The sequence below is a fragment of the Xenopus laevis genome, chromosome 4S, assembly GCF_017654675.1.
Source record: "Xenopus laevis strain J_2021 chromosome 4S, Xenopus_laevis_v10.1, whole genome shotgun sequence".
Classification (NCBI taxonomy): Eukaryota; Metazoa; Chordata; class Amphibia; order Anura; family Pipidae; genus Xenopus; species Xenopus laevis.
The window spans coordinates 9,822,811-9,842,343 of record NC_054378.1 but is presented as its reverse complement, the minus strand read 5'-3'; the positions used below and the strand labels follow the sequence as shown (position 1 = coordinate 9,842,343).

Genomic DNA, 19,533 nt, shown 5'->3' with positions numbered 1-19,533 from the left:
AGAAATGTATCAACTAAATGTAGCAATTTACAGGGTCGGCGAACCCCCTCCCAGAACTGCTTTAGAATGTGAAAAATGACACTTTACACTTCAATATTAGAAAAACGGTGACACAGAAAATAGAAAGTAATTGGAAAAAGTCGTTATTTCTGGTGATCTATCTGAAAACAACTAGTTGTTTGAAGGTCACTAACCCCTTTAAGTACACTTTTAGAATGTGTACTTAAAGGGGTTAATAAATTTAACTATGACAATTCTAAGCAACTTTTCAATTGTCCTTCATTTTTTCTCTTTGACCCTTTCCAGCTTTCAAATGGGGGGTCACTGACCCCAATCTAACGCAACAAATGCTCTGTAAGGCTACACATGTATTGTTATTGCTACTTTTTATTACTCAACCAATACATGGTTGTTAGGGTAATTTGGACCCTAGAAACCAGATTCCTGAAACTAATGCTGAATAATAACTCAAAAATAATAAATAATAAAAAAAAATAGTTAAAAACACATAATAAAAAATGAAAACCAATTGCAAATTGTCTTAGAATATCACTCTCTACATCATACTAAAAGTTAATTTGAAGGTGAACAACCCCTTACCACTTCTTCTTGCAATAGATACATACTGGAAGTTGATTAGTATAGGTATAAGACCTGTTATTCAGCATGCTCTGGACCTGGGGTTTCCCCGTTTTTTCCGTAATTTGGATCTTCATACATTAAGTCTACTAGAAAATCATGTCAACATTAAATAAACCCAATAGGCTGGTTTTGCTTCCAATAAGGATTAATTATATCTTAGTTGGGATCAAGTACAAGCTACTGTTTTATTATTATTATAGAGAAAAAAGGAAATAGTTTTTAAAAATTTGGATTATTTAACAATAATGGAGTCTATGGGAGAAAACCTTGCCATAATTCGGACTTTCCTGGATAACAGGTTTCAGGAGAACGGATCCTATACATTTTCTTTTATTAGTCAACATTTTATTTTTGGAATACGTAGAAAAACGCACATTCGGATCACTGGAGTATGCAAGCCTTGTTATTTGGGTTCACATCCTTTTAAGGTCCATTAACTTGTGCTTGCGGAGATTTATTTTACTCAATAGGTGTCGCTTCCCGGTCAGCAAACAAGGATGAAACCAAGGACTGACTGAGGGGGGCTTCCTAGGCCAGAAATGTTTCTGGGGATTAGGTAAAACACGGAAACAAAATGAGGGAGGCATTAAGGGAAAGTGTTGGACGGGTTACTGCCTGCACTGCTCTCATTCCCCTACAGAAATAGGGATTGGTAGCACTAGATAGATACCTAATATATAGGGAAAGAGACAAGAGGAAAGTGTTGGAAGGGTAACTGTCTGCTCTGCTCTTATTTCCCCAAATAAACAAGGACATGTAGCACAGGACAGGTGCCTAATATATAAGGATGGAGAAAAGGAGAAAGTATCCCCAACAGAGACAAGGATTAGCACTAGATAGGCGACTATTTTAGATGGAGAGAGAATGGACAAAGTGTAGGTCAAATTACAACCTGCTCTGTCACTTGAGATATAGAAACAAGGATGGCACTATATATATATATATATATATATATATATATATATATATATATATATATATATATATATATAGTGTAAGTCCTGAGAGTGCGGACCTTTTGTGAGTTAAATGTACTGAATTTGGACACTGCACCCAGGCACGTTTGTACATAGTGACGAGAGTGCTGGCTCCTCCATGGATTCGATAGATAGATAGATAGATAGATAGATAGATAGATATACTGTATATAGATAGAATATATATAGAGAGAGAGAGAGAGAGAGAGAGAGAGAGAGAGAGAGAGAGAGAGAGAGAGAGAGAGAGAGAGAGAGAGAGAGAGAGAGAGAGAGAGAGAGAGAGAGAGAGAGAGAGAGAGAGAGAGAGAGAGAGAGAGAGAGAGATATATAGAGGAAGAGACAAAGGTGAAAGTGTTGCAGGTACTGAAGCCTGTTCCACTTTCATTTCCTGTACAGAAATATGGATTAGTAGCACTAAATATGTACCCAATATATAGAGACAGATGGAAAGTGTTGGAAGGGTTAATGTCTGCTCTGCTCTTATTCCCCTACAGAAACAGGGATTGGTAGCACTAGATAGGGGCCTAATATATAGAGACAGGTAAAATGTTGGAAGGGTTACTGCCTGCTCTCCTTTTTTTAATTTGCCCAACACATATAGCGATTGGTAGCACTAGACAGATGCCTAATGTAAGCTCTCTAAATGACAACAACTTCTGATTACCTAAAGGCGAAGCCAAAGTGTATGGATCCTTGTAAAATAATGATCCTACTAGAAGATCTCCTGGTGGGCCCAGGACCTAGCAGGGCATATATTAAATATATACTATCTGGCATTACTAGATTACTGTGAAAATGAGTTGAGAATGCAAATGAAAGACAAAATATCAAACACAGTCCTGGCCTGCAGAGAAAACACTGGTGCCAGCCCAGAAAAAGTGTGACGTTATCCTAAAAGCAATTTCCACTTATTATCAGGGCAAAAGAAAATAGTTTGACAAGTTTCCAATATAAAAATCAACTGAAGTCTCGATTTCTTGAGCTGCATTTAATCACTTATAGAGCAACTGCCGGTACCTTTGAGGCAGCGTTCCCGAATGCCATTAAAGCTCAGACATTGGAATATATAAATGGATTATCACACATTTTTTTTTCCTTCTTTATTGGACACAAACTCCTATTCTAAACAAGCGCCATCCATAAAGCTCAGTGACCCCTAAAATATCCACAAGGCTGTCTTTAGTGACCCCGTATGGGTTATCTCATTCCGTTAATACTTACATGTGAGAAATAACTGCTAAATGTTCTGTTTCTGCCGTTTCTGCATTATGGACAGGCACAATTTCTGTAACTTTAATGCAACTTTTTTTTAGCGGAATCTTCTTCCTCGGATACATTTTCATCAAAGTTTAGGGCATAATCCCGGCTGAATGGAGACGTCTCAAATATTAAGATCGGCGCTTTAAGATGGTTTCGCTTCAAAGAAGATTGTTTCTGCTTCAGAGAGTCCCCAAATCTCAAGCAGTGCCTGTGAATAGGGCTACCGGCACACACCACCTTTATTTGGTTTATCTGGAGGCTTCCAAATCTCTCAAGTAAGTCACAAGAGCGCTTAATCCCCCCTAGTCTAAGCCATAAAAGAAACAGTGGCTACAGGCTACAAAAACCTGCTCCAATTACAAATAAAAAGAATGGTGAATGGCATAAGGCAAGAGATGGGTGCCAGTTTGGGGAAAATTAACCTCTTACATCTACAGCCATATTGAGTTTTGCCATTTAGGGCAGAGACAGACGAAAAGATTCGGAGAGATTAGTCGTCCGATGACAAATCGCCTCTTCTTCGGCCGACTAATCTACTGATTCAGTTGCCCAAAGAAGAGCCGATTTGTCGCCAGGCGACTAAATCTCCCCGAATCTACTCGTCTGTCTCTGCCCTTAGAGTACAGGTATGGGCCCTGCTATCCAGAATGCTTGGGGGTTTTCGGATAACAAATCTTTCCATAATTTGGATCTTCATACCTTAAGTCATACTATAAAATCATGTCAACATTAAATAAACCCAATAGGCTGGTTTTGCTTCCAATAAGGATTAATTATATCTTAGTTGGGATCAAGCACAGGCGACTGTTTTATTATTACAGAGAAAAAGGAAATCAATTTGAAAAATCTGGATAATTTGATTATATTGGAGTCTATGGAGACGGACTTTCTGTAATTCGGAGCATTCTGGATAAAGGGTTTCCAGATAACAGATCCCATACCTGTATTTATCGTACAGGCGAATGAGCAGTGCCGTCACAAATCTGACGTGGGTACGTCTTGTACAATGGTACATTCCAATATATTTTCATCTATACATGCAACGGTTTTATACTTTATACATATAAATGCTAACGCAGTTATGGGATCCGTTGTCCGGAAACCCGTTATCTCCCATAGGCTCCATGTTACCAAAATAATCCAAATTTTTGAAAATGATTTCCTTTTTCTGTGTAATAATAAAACAGTACATTGTACTTGATCCCAACTAAGATATAATTAATCCTTATTGGAATCAGTCGATTTTCTAGTAGACAAACAAGAAGAAAGGGCTTGCAGCACTTTAACTAAAAAGTCGGCTATTTCGTTCAACTGCGCATGCGTTTGCCCCAGGAAATTCGAAGAAAAAAGAAGACGGAAGTGGATTGATCCAATGTCCGGAAACCCGTTATCCAGAAAGCTCTTTATTCACGGAAAAGTCGTCTCCCATATGCTCCATGTGATTAAAATAATCCAAATTTTTACAAATGATTTCCTTTTTCTGTGTAATAATAAAACAGTAACTTGTACTTGATCCCAACTCAGATATAATTAATCCTTATTGGAGGCAAAACCAGCTTATTGGGTTTATTTCATGTTTACATGATTTTCTTTAAGGTATAAAGATCCAAATTATGAAAAGATCTCTTATCCAGAAAACCTCAGGTCCAGAGCATTCTGGATAACAGGTCCAAAAATGGTATATTTTAATCCATTAGATCCCTTAAAGTGGACCGGTCACCCAGACATAAAAAGCTGTATGATAAAATTCATTTTCAAATTAAACATGAAACCCAAATTCATTTTATTTATTAAAGCATCCATACCTGTTATAAATGCATTAAAATATCTCAGCTGTCAATCGTGTTTTGCCCGCCCCACTTCTATGACTAACATGATAATGTAGGATTTGAAATTATTTCTAAGGGTCAGGGCACACAGGCAGATTCGGGGAGATTAGTTGCCTGGTGACGAATCTCCTCCTCTTCGGGGCGACTAATCTCCCCGAACTGGCGGGATGGCACTCGGAGCGATTTGTTTTCCGAAGTTTCCACGTGAGGCAACTAGGGATGCACCGAATCCAGGATTCGGTTCGGGATTCGGCCTTTTTCAGCAGGATTCAGCCGAATCCTTCTACCCGGCCAAACCGAATCCAAATCCTAATTTGCACATGGAAATTAGGGGCGGGGAGGGAAATTGCGTGACTTTTTGTCAGAAAAAAGGGAAGTAAAAAATTAGGGTTCGGGTTCGGTATTCTCCCGAATCTTTCACAAAGGATTCAGGGGTTCGGCCAAACCCAAAATAGTGGATTCGGTGCATACCTAGAGGCAACTTCGGAAAACGAATCGCTCCGAGTGCCACCCCATCGGAGATTTACATTTTAGCCGGCGGGAACGAGTTGGGGGAGTTTAGTCGCCCCGAAGTAGAGGAGATTTGTCGCCAGGTGACTAATCTCCCCCAATCTGCCTGTGTGCCCTGACCCTTAGGGTGACAGGTCCCCTTTAAATCCCATACCACCTTCCAAGCAACCACTGCTTTAAATAACACATTTTTTATACTATATCATGTATTACGTTCTCTGCTCATACAGCACAAACACCATAATACACATAATTATTTTCACCGTCATTTCTGCAGTATTTTATGTTCCAGACCAAATAAAAATGGGGAAAAAAACATAAATACCTAAATTGCAAAAATAATGCATTTACGCAGCACTGTCTAAAACACATTAAAAAACACTAAAGGCAACTGTTTTGCAGTTGAATTTATATGAATGCTACATGGCTGCTCATAAGATCCCAATGGGTTGCACTGTAGGGTGCGGGTTTACTACAGGGCAACCCCAAAGCTTTGGCTGTACATTAGGAAAAAAAACAAAAAGTAGCTCACTCTGAACTTACTGGAATTTCACTTATCTGTAACCCTAACACTTTAAATTTCTGCACTAAAACATGCCCAAAGCCCCTCGGCAGTTCTAATTTTCCCTCCTTGTTTTGAGTTCTGGAGGGCGTAAGAATATTCATTTCATAAATCCCCAGCACTTAATAAAGCTTAACCTTCCACCCCAGTAATCTTAATGAGATACGCTATATAAAGCCACCATATTCCTTCTTAAGCTTCTTTACAATAGCTATTAGTCACTTATTCTGGAGGTAATCCGTCTTGTTCCCCTTTAATAATCCCACTGAGGCCTGGCGATCTCTCATAGACGGGCGACATGAGCTACCATTCATTGATATTCAATTATGTTAATTTATATTTGGGACTGCAAATAAAATACAGAACTTGGTTCCCGCAGGGCATGAAAACGAAAAATGTGCAAGTACAGATAATTAAAGGGGATATAAACCCAAAAATAAAATGTTGCCTTATGGAAGACAATGGAATTCTTAGTAACCGTCCAATAGTTCAATAACACTTTAGGGCAAGGCCAGACAAGGCGTTTTTACGTTGCGTTTCTAAAAAAAAAGCTCCGTCAGCCGTGAATACGCCACTGAAACCACACACGGCCGTCAACATGCGTTTTTCAGCACGTAGGTTTCTTTTCCCAACATGCACTTCTCATTGTTCTCGTTCCCCTGGAAATTGAAAAATAAATTGGCTGGAAATTGAAAAATAAAAAAAGCTATTTATAAATAGAAAAGCTATTTACATGCAAAATGGAGCAGGAATAGTCGTCAAAACGCAACGGAATTAAGTCACTGGCCTAATACGCCATAAAAACGTATATGCGTCATTTATCTCGCGAGAATTTGGACGCCATATTTAAAACACACTGCGTATTGACGTAAAGTGTGGTTTCAAACTTGCAGATCCCATAGAGTCTATTGATTTGGTAGTTTCTTGATGTATTGGCGTTTCTGCTGAAACACGCCAATACTGCCGTTCCGGTGGCGGATTTCGGGCCCAGAGAGAATTGCCATAATGCGTTTTCCATTAGTTTCAGTGGTAGTGCAGTTTATGCGTATTTACACGTAAAAACACAACGTAAAAACGCCACGTCATTGCTTTAAAACCAACATCTCTATGTCCATTTCTATTCATCCGGGAGCAGAGGATGGTATAAGCAATAGTTTCAAAAGCTTCTACATTTACAGATGCAGGTATGGGACCCGTTATCCAGAATGCTCTGGACTTGGGGGTTTTCCAGATCATGGATCCTGCCATAATTTGGATCTTCATACCTTAAATGTACGAGAAAATCATATAAGAATTATATAAACCCAATAGGCTGGTTTTGCCTCCAATAAGGATTAATTATATCTTAGTTGGGATCAAGTAAAAGCAAGGACCTGGGGTTTCCCAGATAAAGGATATTTCCGTAATTTGAATCTCAATACCTTAAAGGGGTGGTTCACCTTCAAGTTAAAGGGATACTGTCATGGGAAAAACATTTTTTTCAAAATGAATCAGTTAATAGTGCTGCTCCAGCAGAATTCTGCACTGAAATCCATTTCTCAAAAGAGCAAACAGATTTTTTTTATATTCAATTTTGAAATCTGACATGGGGCTAGACATATTGTCAGTTTCCCAGCTGCCCTGAATCATGTGACTTTCAATCACTCTCTACTGCCTTAACACAAGATAACAGCTGCCTGGTAGATCTAAGAACAACACTCAATAGAAAAAACCCATGTCCCACTGAGACACATTCAGTTACATTGAGAAGGAAAAACAGCAGCCTGCCAGAAAGCATTTCTCTCCTAAAGTGCAGGCACAAGTCACATGACCAGGGGCAGCTGGGAAATTTACAAAATGTCTAGCCCCATGTCAGATTTCAAAATTGAATATATAAAAATCTATTTGGTCTTTTCAGAAACGGATTTCAGTGCAGAAGTCTGCTGGAGCAGCACTATTAACTGGTGTGTTTTGAAAAAAACATGTTTTCCCGATGACAGGATTCCTTTAACTTTTAGTATGGCCAATTATAAGCAACTCTTCAATTGGTCTTCAATTGGTGCCCCATGTTCCTGTATGAGGGGGCTGCCATATTTGTGCAGAAGGAATACGTTAGCATTAGAAGCATTAACTGACAGTCAGGTTGGGAAAACAGTCAGGTTTAGAAACTTCAACCAACACAAAAACAAACCTCTCAGCAAAAAACGATCAACATGACCTATAGGTAACTTTTAACGTACATTCATATTTTACAAAGTCCTTTTTTAGTGTCAGTATCCCTTTAAGTCCACTAGAAAATCATATAAACATTAAATAAAGCCAATAGGCTGGTTTTGCCTCCAATAAGGATTAATTATATCTTAGTTGGGATCAAGTACAAGCTACTGTTTTATTATTACTGAGAAAAAAGAAATCATTGTTCAAAATTTGGATTATTTGATTATAATGGCGTCTATGGCTTTTTCGTAATCTGGAACTTTCTGGATAACAGGTTTCCAGATAACGGATCCCACCCCTGTATATCATTCCCATCAGTCTCTGCCCCAATGAGCTTACAATAAGGTTTCTATCCAATTCACCTGTCTGTATGTTGGGAGGAACGAGTCAAAGGCTCATATCAGAAGTAGTATCAGGAGAAAACTGTCAGTTTCTGATCTCTCCTTGGTCAATCGATTAATCATAGGCGAAGGGAAAGTAACATTTCAAAAACTAGAAGGAAAAAGAATAAAAGTCACTTTTTGAGCAGTCACGTGAGTTTGGGTGCAGTGTTCAACGTCAAGCCTTAATATCAGTGAAGTTTCTTAATACCTTTACACTCCCCAGGCAATTTCAATAAGTGGAATCTCGTTAAAGAGCAATTAAACACTTACAGGGGTGTCGAAGCAATGGGATTATGCCGCACCTGGTGGGTTCTGGTATGTCCTCTAACTCCTCAATCAATGAGCTGCAATCACATAATAGCAAGCACCTTGCCAATATGACACTTGCTTAACTACAAGAGCGGGTTAGCCTTTTATGTATGGTGGTTAAGACGAAACTAATTAATTACAAGCAGCCAAATAATTACAGCTTGCCAAGGTAAGGATTAATTAAAGAACAGGGTGATTCAAAGCCCAAGGTACAGCCTTCCTTATGAACAAGATTAACACTTCCAAATTTTTAGAATGGATATAATTAAGAAATTTCCTCCTTATAAATAGGGAAGTTTACCTTTAAAGGGGAACAATAGCTTAACTAAAGAAGTAGCTAGAAATGTTGTACATTATTGTTTTGGGCTTCTGTACAAGCCCGAGGCAACCACAGCCCTTTAGCAGTAAAGATCTGTGTCTCCAAAGATGCCCCAGTAGCTCCCCATCTTCTTTTCTGCTGATTCACTGCACATGCTCTGTGCTGCTGTCACTTACTGAGCTTAGGGACCCACTCACAATATACAGTACACATAGAATAGAAATGTCACAATATAAGGCTGATTAGTAATTAATACAGATAATTACTACATGGCAGCACAGAAACCAGTGCAATTAGCATCAGAATTGAATAATCAGCAAACCTGTAGCATCAGCTTATATTACAGCCAGGGAAGCTCATTTTCTGCTGGATAATTAGTGACGAGCCCTAAGCTTAGCTTCTCAACAGCCAATCAGAGCCCACTGAGCATGTGAGTGTCACAGACACTTTCCAAGATGGTGACCCCCTGTGACAAGTTTGAAGTCCTGGATCATTGCTGCTATTGACAAGCTCAAACTTTAGCCTCGTGCAATAAGTTCACTATATAAAATATGCCATTTTTATCCATATTCATTTATAGGGTTTAGTTCTCCTTTAAGAAAAATCCAAGTCTCTTGCAAATAGAAGTAATCTAATCAACTAATCTTTTTTTTTTTAATTAATTAATTTTATTTTCTAAAATCTATCATTCTTATTGTAATGTTTTATTTCTATTCAGATGCTCCCTTTGCATTCAAGCAAGTGTCTGGTTGCTGGGGGTAACTGAATTTAGACAATTAAAAAGAAACGCAGACTATTAAAGTTGTCTTAGAGCAGCAGTTCCCAAACTTTGAGGCTGATTCCATGGGGAGGGGCTTGGAGTAAAGCCAGTTAGGGCAAGATTTTGGTAGGATGACTATTAGGACCTTAGTCAATAAATGCTATACATTATTTTATTAAAAGGTTTCAACGCCCTTTAACAGTGTAAATTTAAGCCTGACGCATTTCGCGCCTAGTTATATTCACAGCAAATGACTAAGGGACATTTACTAAGGGTCGAATAGAGGGTTAATTAACCCCCCAATTCAACCCTCGAAGTTAAATCCTTCGAATTCGACTATATCGAATTCGAAGGATTTTGCGCAAATACTTTGATCAATCGAAGTAAAAATCGAATGATTCGAACGAGTTTAATCGAACAATTTTTCTTCCATAGGCTAACATAGTAGCTCGGTAGGTTTAAAGTGGCGAAGTATGTAGTCAAAGTTTTTTTTAAGGAGACAGTACTTCAACTATCGAATGGTCGAATAGTCAAATGATTTTTTAGTTCGAATCGTTCGAATCAAAGTCGAAGGTGCCTATTTCGATGGTTGAAGTACCCAAAAAAAAACCTTCAAAATTCAAAGTTTTTTTTACTTAGAATCCTTCACTCGAGCTTAGTAAATGTGCCCCTAAGTGTCCCATGTAGGCATGAAACGCGCCAGGTTTAAATGTTATACTATGTTAAAGGGTGCTGGAACCTTTTAAGAAACGAATGTACAGGTATGGGACCAGTTATCCGGCTCGGGCCTGGGGTTTTCTGAATAACGGATCATTCCATAATTTGGATCTTCATACCTTAAGTTTACGAGAAAAACATTTAAACATGAAACAAACCCAATAGGCTGGTTTTGCCTCCAATAAGGATTCATTATATCTTAGTTGGGACAAGCGACTGTTTTATTATTACACAGAAAAGGGAATCATTTTTAAATATTTGGATTATTTGCATAAAATGGAGTCTATGAAAGAGTGCCTTTCCGTAATTCGGGGCTTTGCGGATAACGGATCCCATACCTGTACAGTATTTATTGTTTGTGCCGGCTAAAGGTTGAAAGAATGGTTTGGTGATGGGTACCTGGCTCCCCGTGTGATGTGGTCAACTCTTTTTGTTCATGTAAACCGGATTCAACTTTAAAAGGTTTATTGGACAACTGTTTGGTTAGATAGATACTCCTGGAAGTTCATGAAGGGTGATTTGGGGTGAAAATGATCTTGACATTTTTGTAAATTTCAGCTGACTTATTTAGTGAATAAAGTACCCCCTTTTGTAAAATATAAGGATATTATAAGTCACCGAGGAGTTTCATGAGCATATATTTTCTACAGGTCATGGAACTCCGAGGTTACTTCGAATATCCTCATATTTTCCAAAAAGGGGAACTTTACTTATTATAATACACAAGTTTTAGTGAGTCATTCGACAAAAATGACATCACTACTCACCGTTTATAACTGATGACATCACTAGTCACCGTTTATAAGTATATAATTTACTAATAATAATTATAGTGTCCAACACTAGCGAAAATTCGCCAGCGTGACATCATTTAGTTACTTCGCCGATTTACTAACGGGCGCAGGCGTAACTTCGAAGGAGCGAAGGAGATAGACCCTAGCGGAAATTCGCTCCCTTACGCCTGGTGAAGTTGCGCTCTGGCGAATGGACGTAACTACGCAAATTCACTAAGATGCGGATTTTATGGAACGTTACCTCTTGCGCCAGACTTGCCTTCGCCACCTCAGACCAGCAGAAGTGCAATAGAGTAGATAGGACTTCCTCAAAAAATAGTTGAAAAATTTTCTAAGTCCCAAAAAACGCTGGCGACTTTCCTTTTTCAGGGTGATAGGCTGCAAAAGAGCGTAATTTTTTTCTGGGGTAACCGGCTTCCCCCCTACATTTCCTAACATATGGCACATAAACTATACACTGGGCTCATGTGTAGGGCAATATAAGAAATGTATTTTATTTTATTAAGGTTCCCTGGGCTTGTGTAGTGTAATGTATTTGCGGCAACATATACGTCCATTGTACTTTAACTTCCCGCCGTATGCAAATTAGCCAACGCTAGCGCAACTTCGATTTGCTTGCCGCAGTAACGCTAGCACTACTTTTCCAGAGTTCGGATCTTAGTGAATTAGCATTGTCCTGGCGAATCTACGCCTGGCAAACTGTTGCGCTGTGAGCGAAGTCGTCGCTGGCGAATTTTCAGAGGTTAGGGAATTTGCCCCAAGATATGAAGACCCAAATTACACAAAGATCCGTTATCCGTTAAACCCCAGGTCCCGAGCATTCTGGATAACAGGTCCCATACCTGTATAATTACAACAACACTTTAAACCGTCTAAAAAGGCACAGCTCAAAAACTGTTCTACATCAGACGAGTGAAGAACTTCCCTTTTTAAAAAACATTTTAAAAAGGGCAAATAAGAAGAAATGTTGCTAGGTCGTAGACTAATGCTTAATAACAGTGTTGCTTTTCTTTGTTGAGATTCAGTTCCGGAACTCCTACCAACATCCCAATAAGATTTCCCTTAACTGAAAGAAGCCGCAGATGAGGGTTAAATTGGAGAAGAGTAATGACAGCACCCAGGGGCTGAGAGCCGAACGTGTTTACCCCTGTCTTGCCTTAGTGTAAATTCTAAACTTTCATGTCACTTTCTGGAGGAAAAAAAAGAAACGTTGATTGCTTAAAGCATCGCATGCCCTTTCAGCGTTCTAGAAGCAGACGACAGGACGAGGTGGTGGGGGCCGTGGTGGAAAAAGGCAAAACTACATTATGAGAAACCTTTGCAAAGATGAGATTTAAATGAATCCTGATAGCGGGAAGGGAATCGGCTGATATCGGGATGGCAGGTTAGATATAAATGTTTAAAGCAAAATATACCCTATTTCTCTACTTTTCAGCTAAATGTTTATGAGGGAAAATGGTCTGCAGAAGTCTAGCTATGTGAATTTCTAGAGACCACTGTAAAATGTTAATGAAAAGGTTATGTTTTTTTGAGATCTGCAAGAACATAAGACTATAGCATCTTCTCTCCACATATAAATATACCCTTGCATTACCTACAGTACTTTTCACAGCACATTCGAGAATTTGATCAATGGAGCCTCATGAAAGGCCTTGCGGGACAATTCGCTCTCCAACGCTCCATGAGCGGTCTAATGGTGGCCATAGACGCACAGATAATATCGTACAAAACTAATTTTTGTCCGATATTCGTTGCATGTATGGTGGAAAAAGAGCCGACCGATATCAGCAGAAGACTTGGATATCGGTCGATCGGGCTGGACGGAAAATTTTGATCGGGTGCCTTTGAAGGAACCCAAACATCGGCCATTGTTAGTGCTGAATCGTCAGATACAGGTAGAATTCTATTGTTTCTATATGTATATCTGACCATTCAGCTCTACACGTGTGTATTGAAACGAACGATCTTTCTTGGAAAGATCTTTTCCAAGAAAGATCGTAATTGTTACCTCTATGGCCACCTTGAGTCTAAGCACGCGTTTCTCATCTGCCTTGGTCAACCCCTAGCGGCTGCTTAAAGAGTCGAGGAAAATGTATAGGTCTGCTCCCATAAAAGATGATGAGTTCCTGGTTTTCAAATTAGAGAGCTGGAAGATGCATAACCATTGCATTGGTCTAGGGACACTTTTACAATCAGAGATATAGGTACCAGCCTAGGAGATTTTGACCAAAGGAAAATAGTTAGATCACCACATGAGGATTAACCTTGAAGTTAAAATGATGGCCTAAATTGAGCATACACAGCACATACAGTATTTATGCACAGGCTCAAATTTCTCGACCTAAACCGACCCTTACGCTTCCTAACCTGAGGTTGACCCTGCCTCAACAACCATTTATATACCTCTGTCTGGATCTCAACATCTCCAATATGACTGGATGGGAGAGCTCAAGTATCTAAGTAAGTACCACAACGTCAATAGTGAGGCTGGGGCCACAACCCGTCTCTGGTCAGTCTGGCCAGAGACCTGAAAGACCCATGGCAGGTGGGTTTGGCCCAACCTGAGTAAAACTAACAGCAAGCAAATAATTGTCAAATTTGATCAGCCACTCTTTTTGGCCAAATCAAGCTGAAACCATCATTTGTAGCAGGGATCACGCTGCAGGTTCCTATGGAGACCCATCAAGAGGAGATCATATCAACATGCAGATGAAGTCCTTGTCCGATGGAATTTTCTCACCTGCCTGATCTAGCCATCAAAAGGACCCATATGTTGGGCAATAAATACAAATTTTTGTCTAAAACAAAAAATGGTAAAGCTTGCAGAAAATGTATAAAAGTGGAAATAATAATGTTGCATTCTTTGGCTTGTTTTGGTAGTTTGGGCCAGATGAGCCGTAGTCTCTGAACTTAGACTTGATATGCAGCTCACCAAAACCCCCGAGCACCTGGAAAACTGTTTTTCGGAATACAAAATAAAAATTCACACATGAAAAATCAGGCACTGCAGCCTCCTGAACAGAAAATGGGACAGGCTTTAACCTGAACTTTTCTTCAACATTCACTCATGGACATAACCTTCTACCCGAATCCAAAAGGGAACCCACCCTGTGACAGCAAATACAGAGAACTCCGGGAAGTTCAAGGGGGTGACATTTGCCTTGCGCCTTTTCCATAGACTTGAAACAATGAAGAACAGCAGCTTTTTTCCTCTTTCTGCCTTCAGAGGATTTTCTTTGTTGTGCCGTACAACTGATTTTTTTCTGAGAAACCCTGGAGTACAAAAGGCCCGAATATGTTTTCAAAGGATGATGGATAAATTGCTGGGTGGTATATAATATACCCTACGCTGTTGATGGGGCTTTTTATCTTCCACTTGTCTCATTTAGGAACACACTTTTTTTTCTTAAAGATAATTATGGTCTGAAAGAATGTCTTTTCCCCTTCGGAGTATCAGCAATATTCGTCTTGCTTAAAGGTTTCGGAACCCTCCCAATTACATATCATAAAATGAAAGCAGGGCAATTATAGCATTTCAGTGACATCCTTGGAGCTACTGTTTTGGTCAGTCGTTCCCATGTTGGCAAGTTAACACATACGATGCAATGGGGGACAGTTATGCAGCTGGACTCAAGGGGAACTGCCTTGTCTCACAGCAGAAACGCCCCTGCTCGCACATTTTCTGGTCATGGTTTTGTATATTGCTAGGAAATCCTCATATTGCCTCTCTATTTCTCTAAGCATATAAATACCGAATAAAAATTATGCCCCAAAACAGCCCCATAAAGGTTTTCACATTATGGGTTCAAGACTTATATTGAGAAGCAACTTTGGATTTGCACATAACTCATTTATATATCATTATAGCTCTAAATTATCAGCATTTACCCCAAATCTCACCCTTTCGCTAAGCCCCTCATCTACAGCAATCAGTCCTGCTAGGAGGCCCAGACCTATATTTTACACAATAATTTGTCTCTTTCTCTAGGCATATAAATGCACACAATTATGCAATGTCGGCAAAAAGTTAAAAAATTGGCCCCCTCTTGGCACATAAAACATTTATGTCATAATGGTTCTAAGAGTAATAGCCTGTACCACAAATCCCACCCTTGTGCTGAATCCCAAATCTACAGCAACAAGTCCTGCTCGGAGGCCCAGACCTATATTTTCATCATTTTGATGGCGGCTCCTATTTAATATGGCGATACACAAAAAGACTTGCTTGGCCAATAACGGATCTTAAGCTCTGCTTAACTTTCTGTCGAGTGGTGGTTAAATCAGGTGATACAATCATTAAGCTCTCTGGAAATAGGCCTCAGACTGAATTGATGGTCTAATGTGGTCATTAACATTGTCCGTGTCCAATTGATTGCTGCACAAGGGAAGGAAAGTGTCTAGGACCATATTTCTGAGTTTAAGTCAACCTTTAGGATAAAGCCAAAGAAGCAACTTCTTTGTATTTTGCTCTTGGAGAAGAAGGATATGAAGGGCAAACAAGAGTAGGTCATATATGCAGATTAGTGATGTGTGGCCCGGTTTGATACCCGCAGGACCGTCGAGTTCGGGCCAACCTCAAACCCAACTTTGCGGATGCGGGCGGGTCCGGGTCGAGCTCTTCCTCTTGCTCTCCCCGCCACATTACACTGCCGGCTTCTGAGCTCCGGTGTTATAGCCGCGCGTCTGGGGCGGCGCGGGTCTATGAAAGGAACCCGGATGTTGGGCTCTGGCAGTCGTGGTTGGAGCGAGGCCCAGGTCCGAATCAGGTGTGGGTCAGGTTTTATCCAACCGGCACATCACAAATGCAGATATATTAATTGTATAAAATATGAGAACATTCATGCAATGGGCCATTGCATTCTGAGCTGTGGAGTCGAAGTTGTGGAGTTGGAAGCAATTTTAAGCACCTGGAGATACCATAAACTGAGGAGTTGGAGGATTTATATAATAACTCCACAACCTTGGTTGCACAAATACAGTATGATACAGCCTATGGAATATGGACAGTACAATGTGCAAGAGGATATGGATAGCTGACCCCAGGTCAATGACAACTTGCAATGTAAATCAGACCTTAGATCAGCACCCAACAACAAGAACTACCAAACCGGAACCATGGAAAACCCCTACTGCTTGCAGTAGAAGTAATATATGTGTGTTGCTTTATGTACAAAATACAGCGGATAATGGCAAGGTCGATGGAGCACATTCTTTGAGGGCTGTCTAAGGACAAGGTTGTGTAGAAGCTTGGGTTCCAGGAAGTTATGAAAGAGGAACAAGATCTATAACTTGGGATGGAGCCTTGAGGGCAACTAGTGGGCCTTCCTAGGTAAAGTATATATATATATATATATATATAATATATATATATATATATATATATATATATATATATATATATATATATATATATATATATATATATATATATATATATATATATATTATATATATATATATATATATATATCAAAAAAAAATTTTGGCAAAATACAAGATCATTTATGTTGTTCAAACAAAAAAGTTTAAGGGCGTACCTGCAAAGTTTCGGTGGGGTCGTCATTAGCAGAAGCAACGAACACTTCATGTCCACTAACCACTCCTTCAGCCAGAAAATACTTGAGAAGAAGATGAGAGTAGGTGCCATATGTGTCTTCCTCTGTAAAGAGAAATAGAACATTAAGTCTGTAAGTGATCAGTAACCACAGACTACGTCTAAAAATCTGGCGCCCACTGTGTCACCTACGGATACAAAGCAACACAAGGAATGTCTAGACGACCTTCTGATGTCACATCAGGGGCTCGTTACTAGATTGTAAGCCTTTGTGAGTAGGGCCCACTAATTCTATTCTGACTTTGTAAACCCTTGTTTTTGTAAGATCCTTGTTAGTTATATATATTAATATAAAGTGCTGAATAATTTGCTAGACCTATAAATAAACAACGAAGATGATGATGTGAGTGAACGGTGAGGGTCCCAACGTAAGACTTCCCAACCAGCCAAGGCATTTTTGCTGTTCCAACACAGAACACTTGTTGATGTCTAATCTCATGATAACAACGATGGAGAAGAAGTAGAGTAGAGTAGAGTAGAAGACTCTGGCCATTATATATTGGTATGGGATCGATTATCCAAAAAGCCGTTATCCAGAAAGTTCTGAATCACAGGAAGGCCGTCTCCCATAGACTACATTTTTAATCATATTCAGATTTTTCAACATGATTTACTTTTTTTAGTAATAAAACCGCACATTGTACTTGTGCCCAACTAAGTTGTTATTAATCCTTATTGGAAGAAAAACAATCCTATTGTGTTTATTTAATGTTTAAAACGTTTTTCAGTTGATTTAATATATGGAGATTAAGATTATGGAAAGACCCCCTGTCCGGAAAACTCCAGGTCCTCAGCATTCTGAATAATATGCAGGTGTGTATATATGTGTGTATATATGTGTGTATGTATGTGTGTATGTATATGTATATGTATATGTATATGTGTATGTGTGTATGTGTGTATGTGTGTATGTGTGTATGTGTGTATGTATGTGTATATGTATATGTATATGTATATGTATATGTATATGTATATGTATATAGACCAACAAAATGGAGTGGAGATTAACCCTGGTCTGTGACCTAGTCCAAAGGACAAATTATATATATATCAAAAAAAGTCCGGACAACTTGCTTGTTCATCAAGAAAAAACTTTTATCAAGCAAGTAATAAGTACAACGTTTCGAAGCTCCCGCCTCTTTATCAAGCAATAAAGATTTAAATGACATCACATCCTTTTAAAGCCATAAATTCAAGCCACTCCCATAAGTGGGATGTGGTTAACCATGTAATACACATAGACAAATGACCATATATTGAAACAATGTAGCACAACAGTGTCAATTAGACCATAGTAATAGGAACATCCAACAAAAGGAAACATACTGGTCAAAAATAACAATGTGATAAATGAAACAAAAAGTTTTAAAGGTTATAAGGACTACGCGTGATGCCAGGTTCAATTAGCCCCAACCTTCCACAGTAACTATATTACAGAAGTTATTAGCAATCACATGAAAGCATATAGATCATACTCTCTGTTAAGCCCCTTAGGGGACAATGTTTGCAATGTATGTATCCAAAATTTTTCTCTTTTTTGGAGTTGTAGGAGTCTATTGCCCCCCCGACGAGGGGGGGCAATAGACTCCAAAACAAGAAACCTGAGGGTTGCCACGGAATGTCGTGCCGAGTGAAAATGGGCTGGTACTGGTAGTTTTAGTACCTCCTTTCTGATCGTGGATTTATGTTGACTGATACGATCTCGTATGGGTTGAACAGTCTCCCCAACATATGCAAGCCCGCGAGGGCACTTAAGCATGTAGACCACATATTCGGTATCACATGTAAAGTGACCTCGCAATTCGAACTTCTTTCCTGTATGTGGGTGGGTAAATACATTAGTGCGTATAACACTTGAACATTGATTACACCTGCAACATGGAAACATACCATTTGTCAGTGGTGCTAAGACCCTTTGTGTATTAAACCGTTGGGTGCCCAGATCGGCTTTCACTAGCCTATCCCTGAGATTTCGTGGCCGTTTATAGGACAAAAGTGGAGGTTCCTGGAATTCTGGGATATCCGGATATGCTGTACGTAGTAAGGGCCAATGTTTGTAAATGACATGGTGAATTTTCCTAGTACAGGGATGATAAGCATGTACAAATGGTATACGGGAACTTTTTGTCCTATCTGGTAATTTGTCCTGTATGATGGACTCACGATCAAGTCCTTGCACACGCATCACCTCCTGTGCAAGCATCTGTCGTGGATACCCTCTTTGTTTGAATTTTGTGGACATCTCTGTCAAGCGTGGAGAGAGCCGTTCCTCCTCCATGACTATGCGTCTAACGCGTAGCATCTGCGATCTAGGGAGAGAGGAAATATTAGCCCTTGGATGTGCACTATCAAACCTCAGTAGATTATGGCGGTCGGTGGGTTTAACAAACAAATCCGTGTACAGGTATCTGTCTCTACGATACACAGTAGTGTCTAGAAACGTGACTGATTCTTCACTATGTGTGAGAGTAAACCCAATGGTAGGAATGCAGGAGTCCAGATAGGTTTTAAACTCCAGTAGGGATCCAACGTCACCCCTCCAGACGACCAACAGATCATCGATATACCGCCACCATTTTAGGCAATTTTGTTTGTACAGTGTGTGGCCGTATACATACATGTTTTCAAAGAAATTCATGAAGATGTTGGCATAGGTGGGGG

At 39.5% G+C, this 19,533-nt stretch overlaps 1 protein-coding gene across 2 annotated transcripts in view; it reads right to left on the bottom strand.

Annotated features, from left to right (window-relative positions):
- elp4.S (elongator acetyltransferase complex subunit 4 S homeolog) overlaps positions 1-19,533 on the bottom strand; it is a 190,457-nt gene that overhangs the window by 140,541 nt on the left and 30,383 nt on the right. For both annotated transcript variants that reach the window (XM_041591386.1, NM_001094894.1), the window contains 1 exon segment: positions 16,796-16,917. In XM_041591386.1, the coding sequence (XP_041447320.1) occupies positions 16,796-16,917 (122 nt within the window).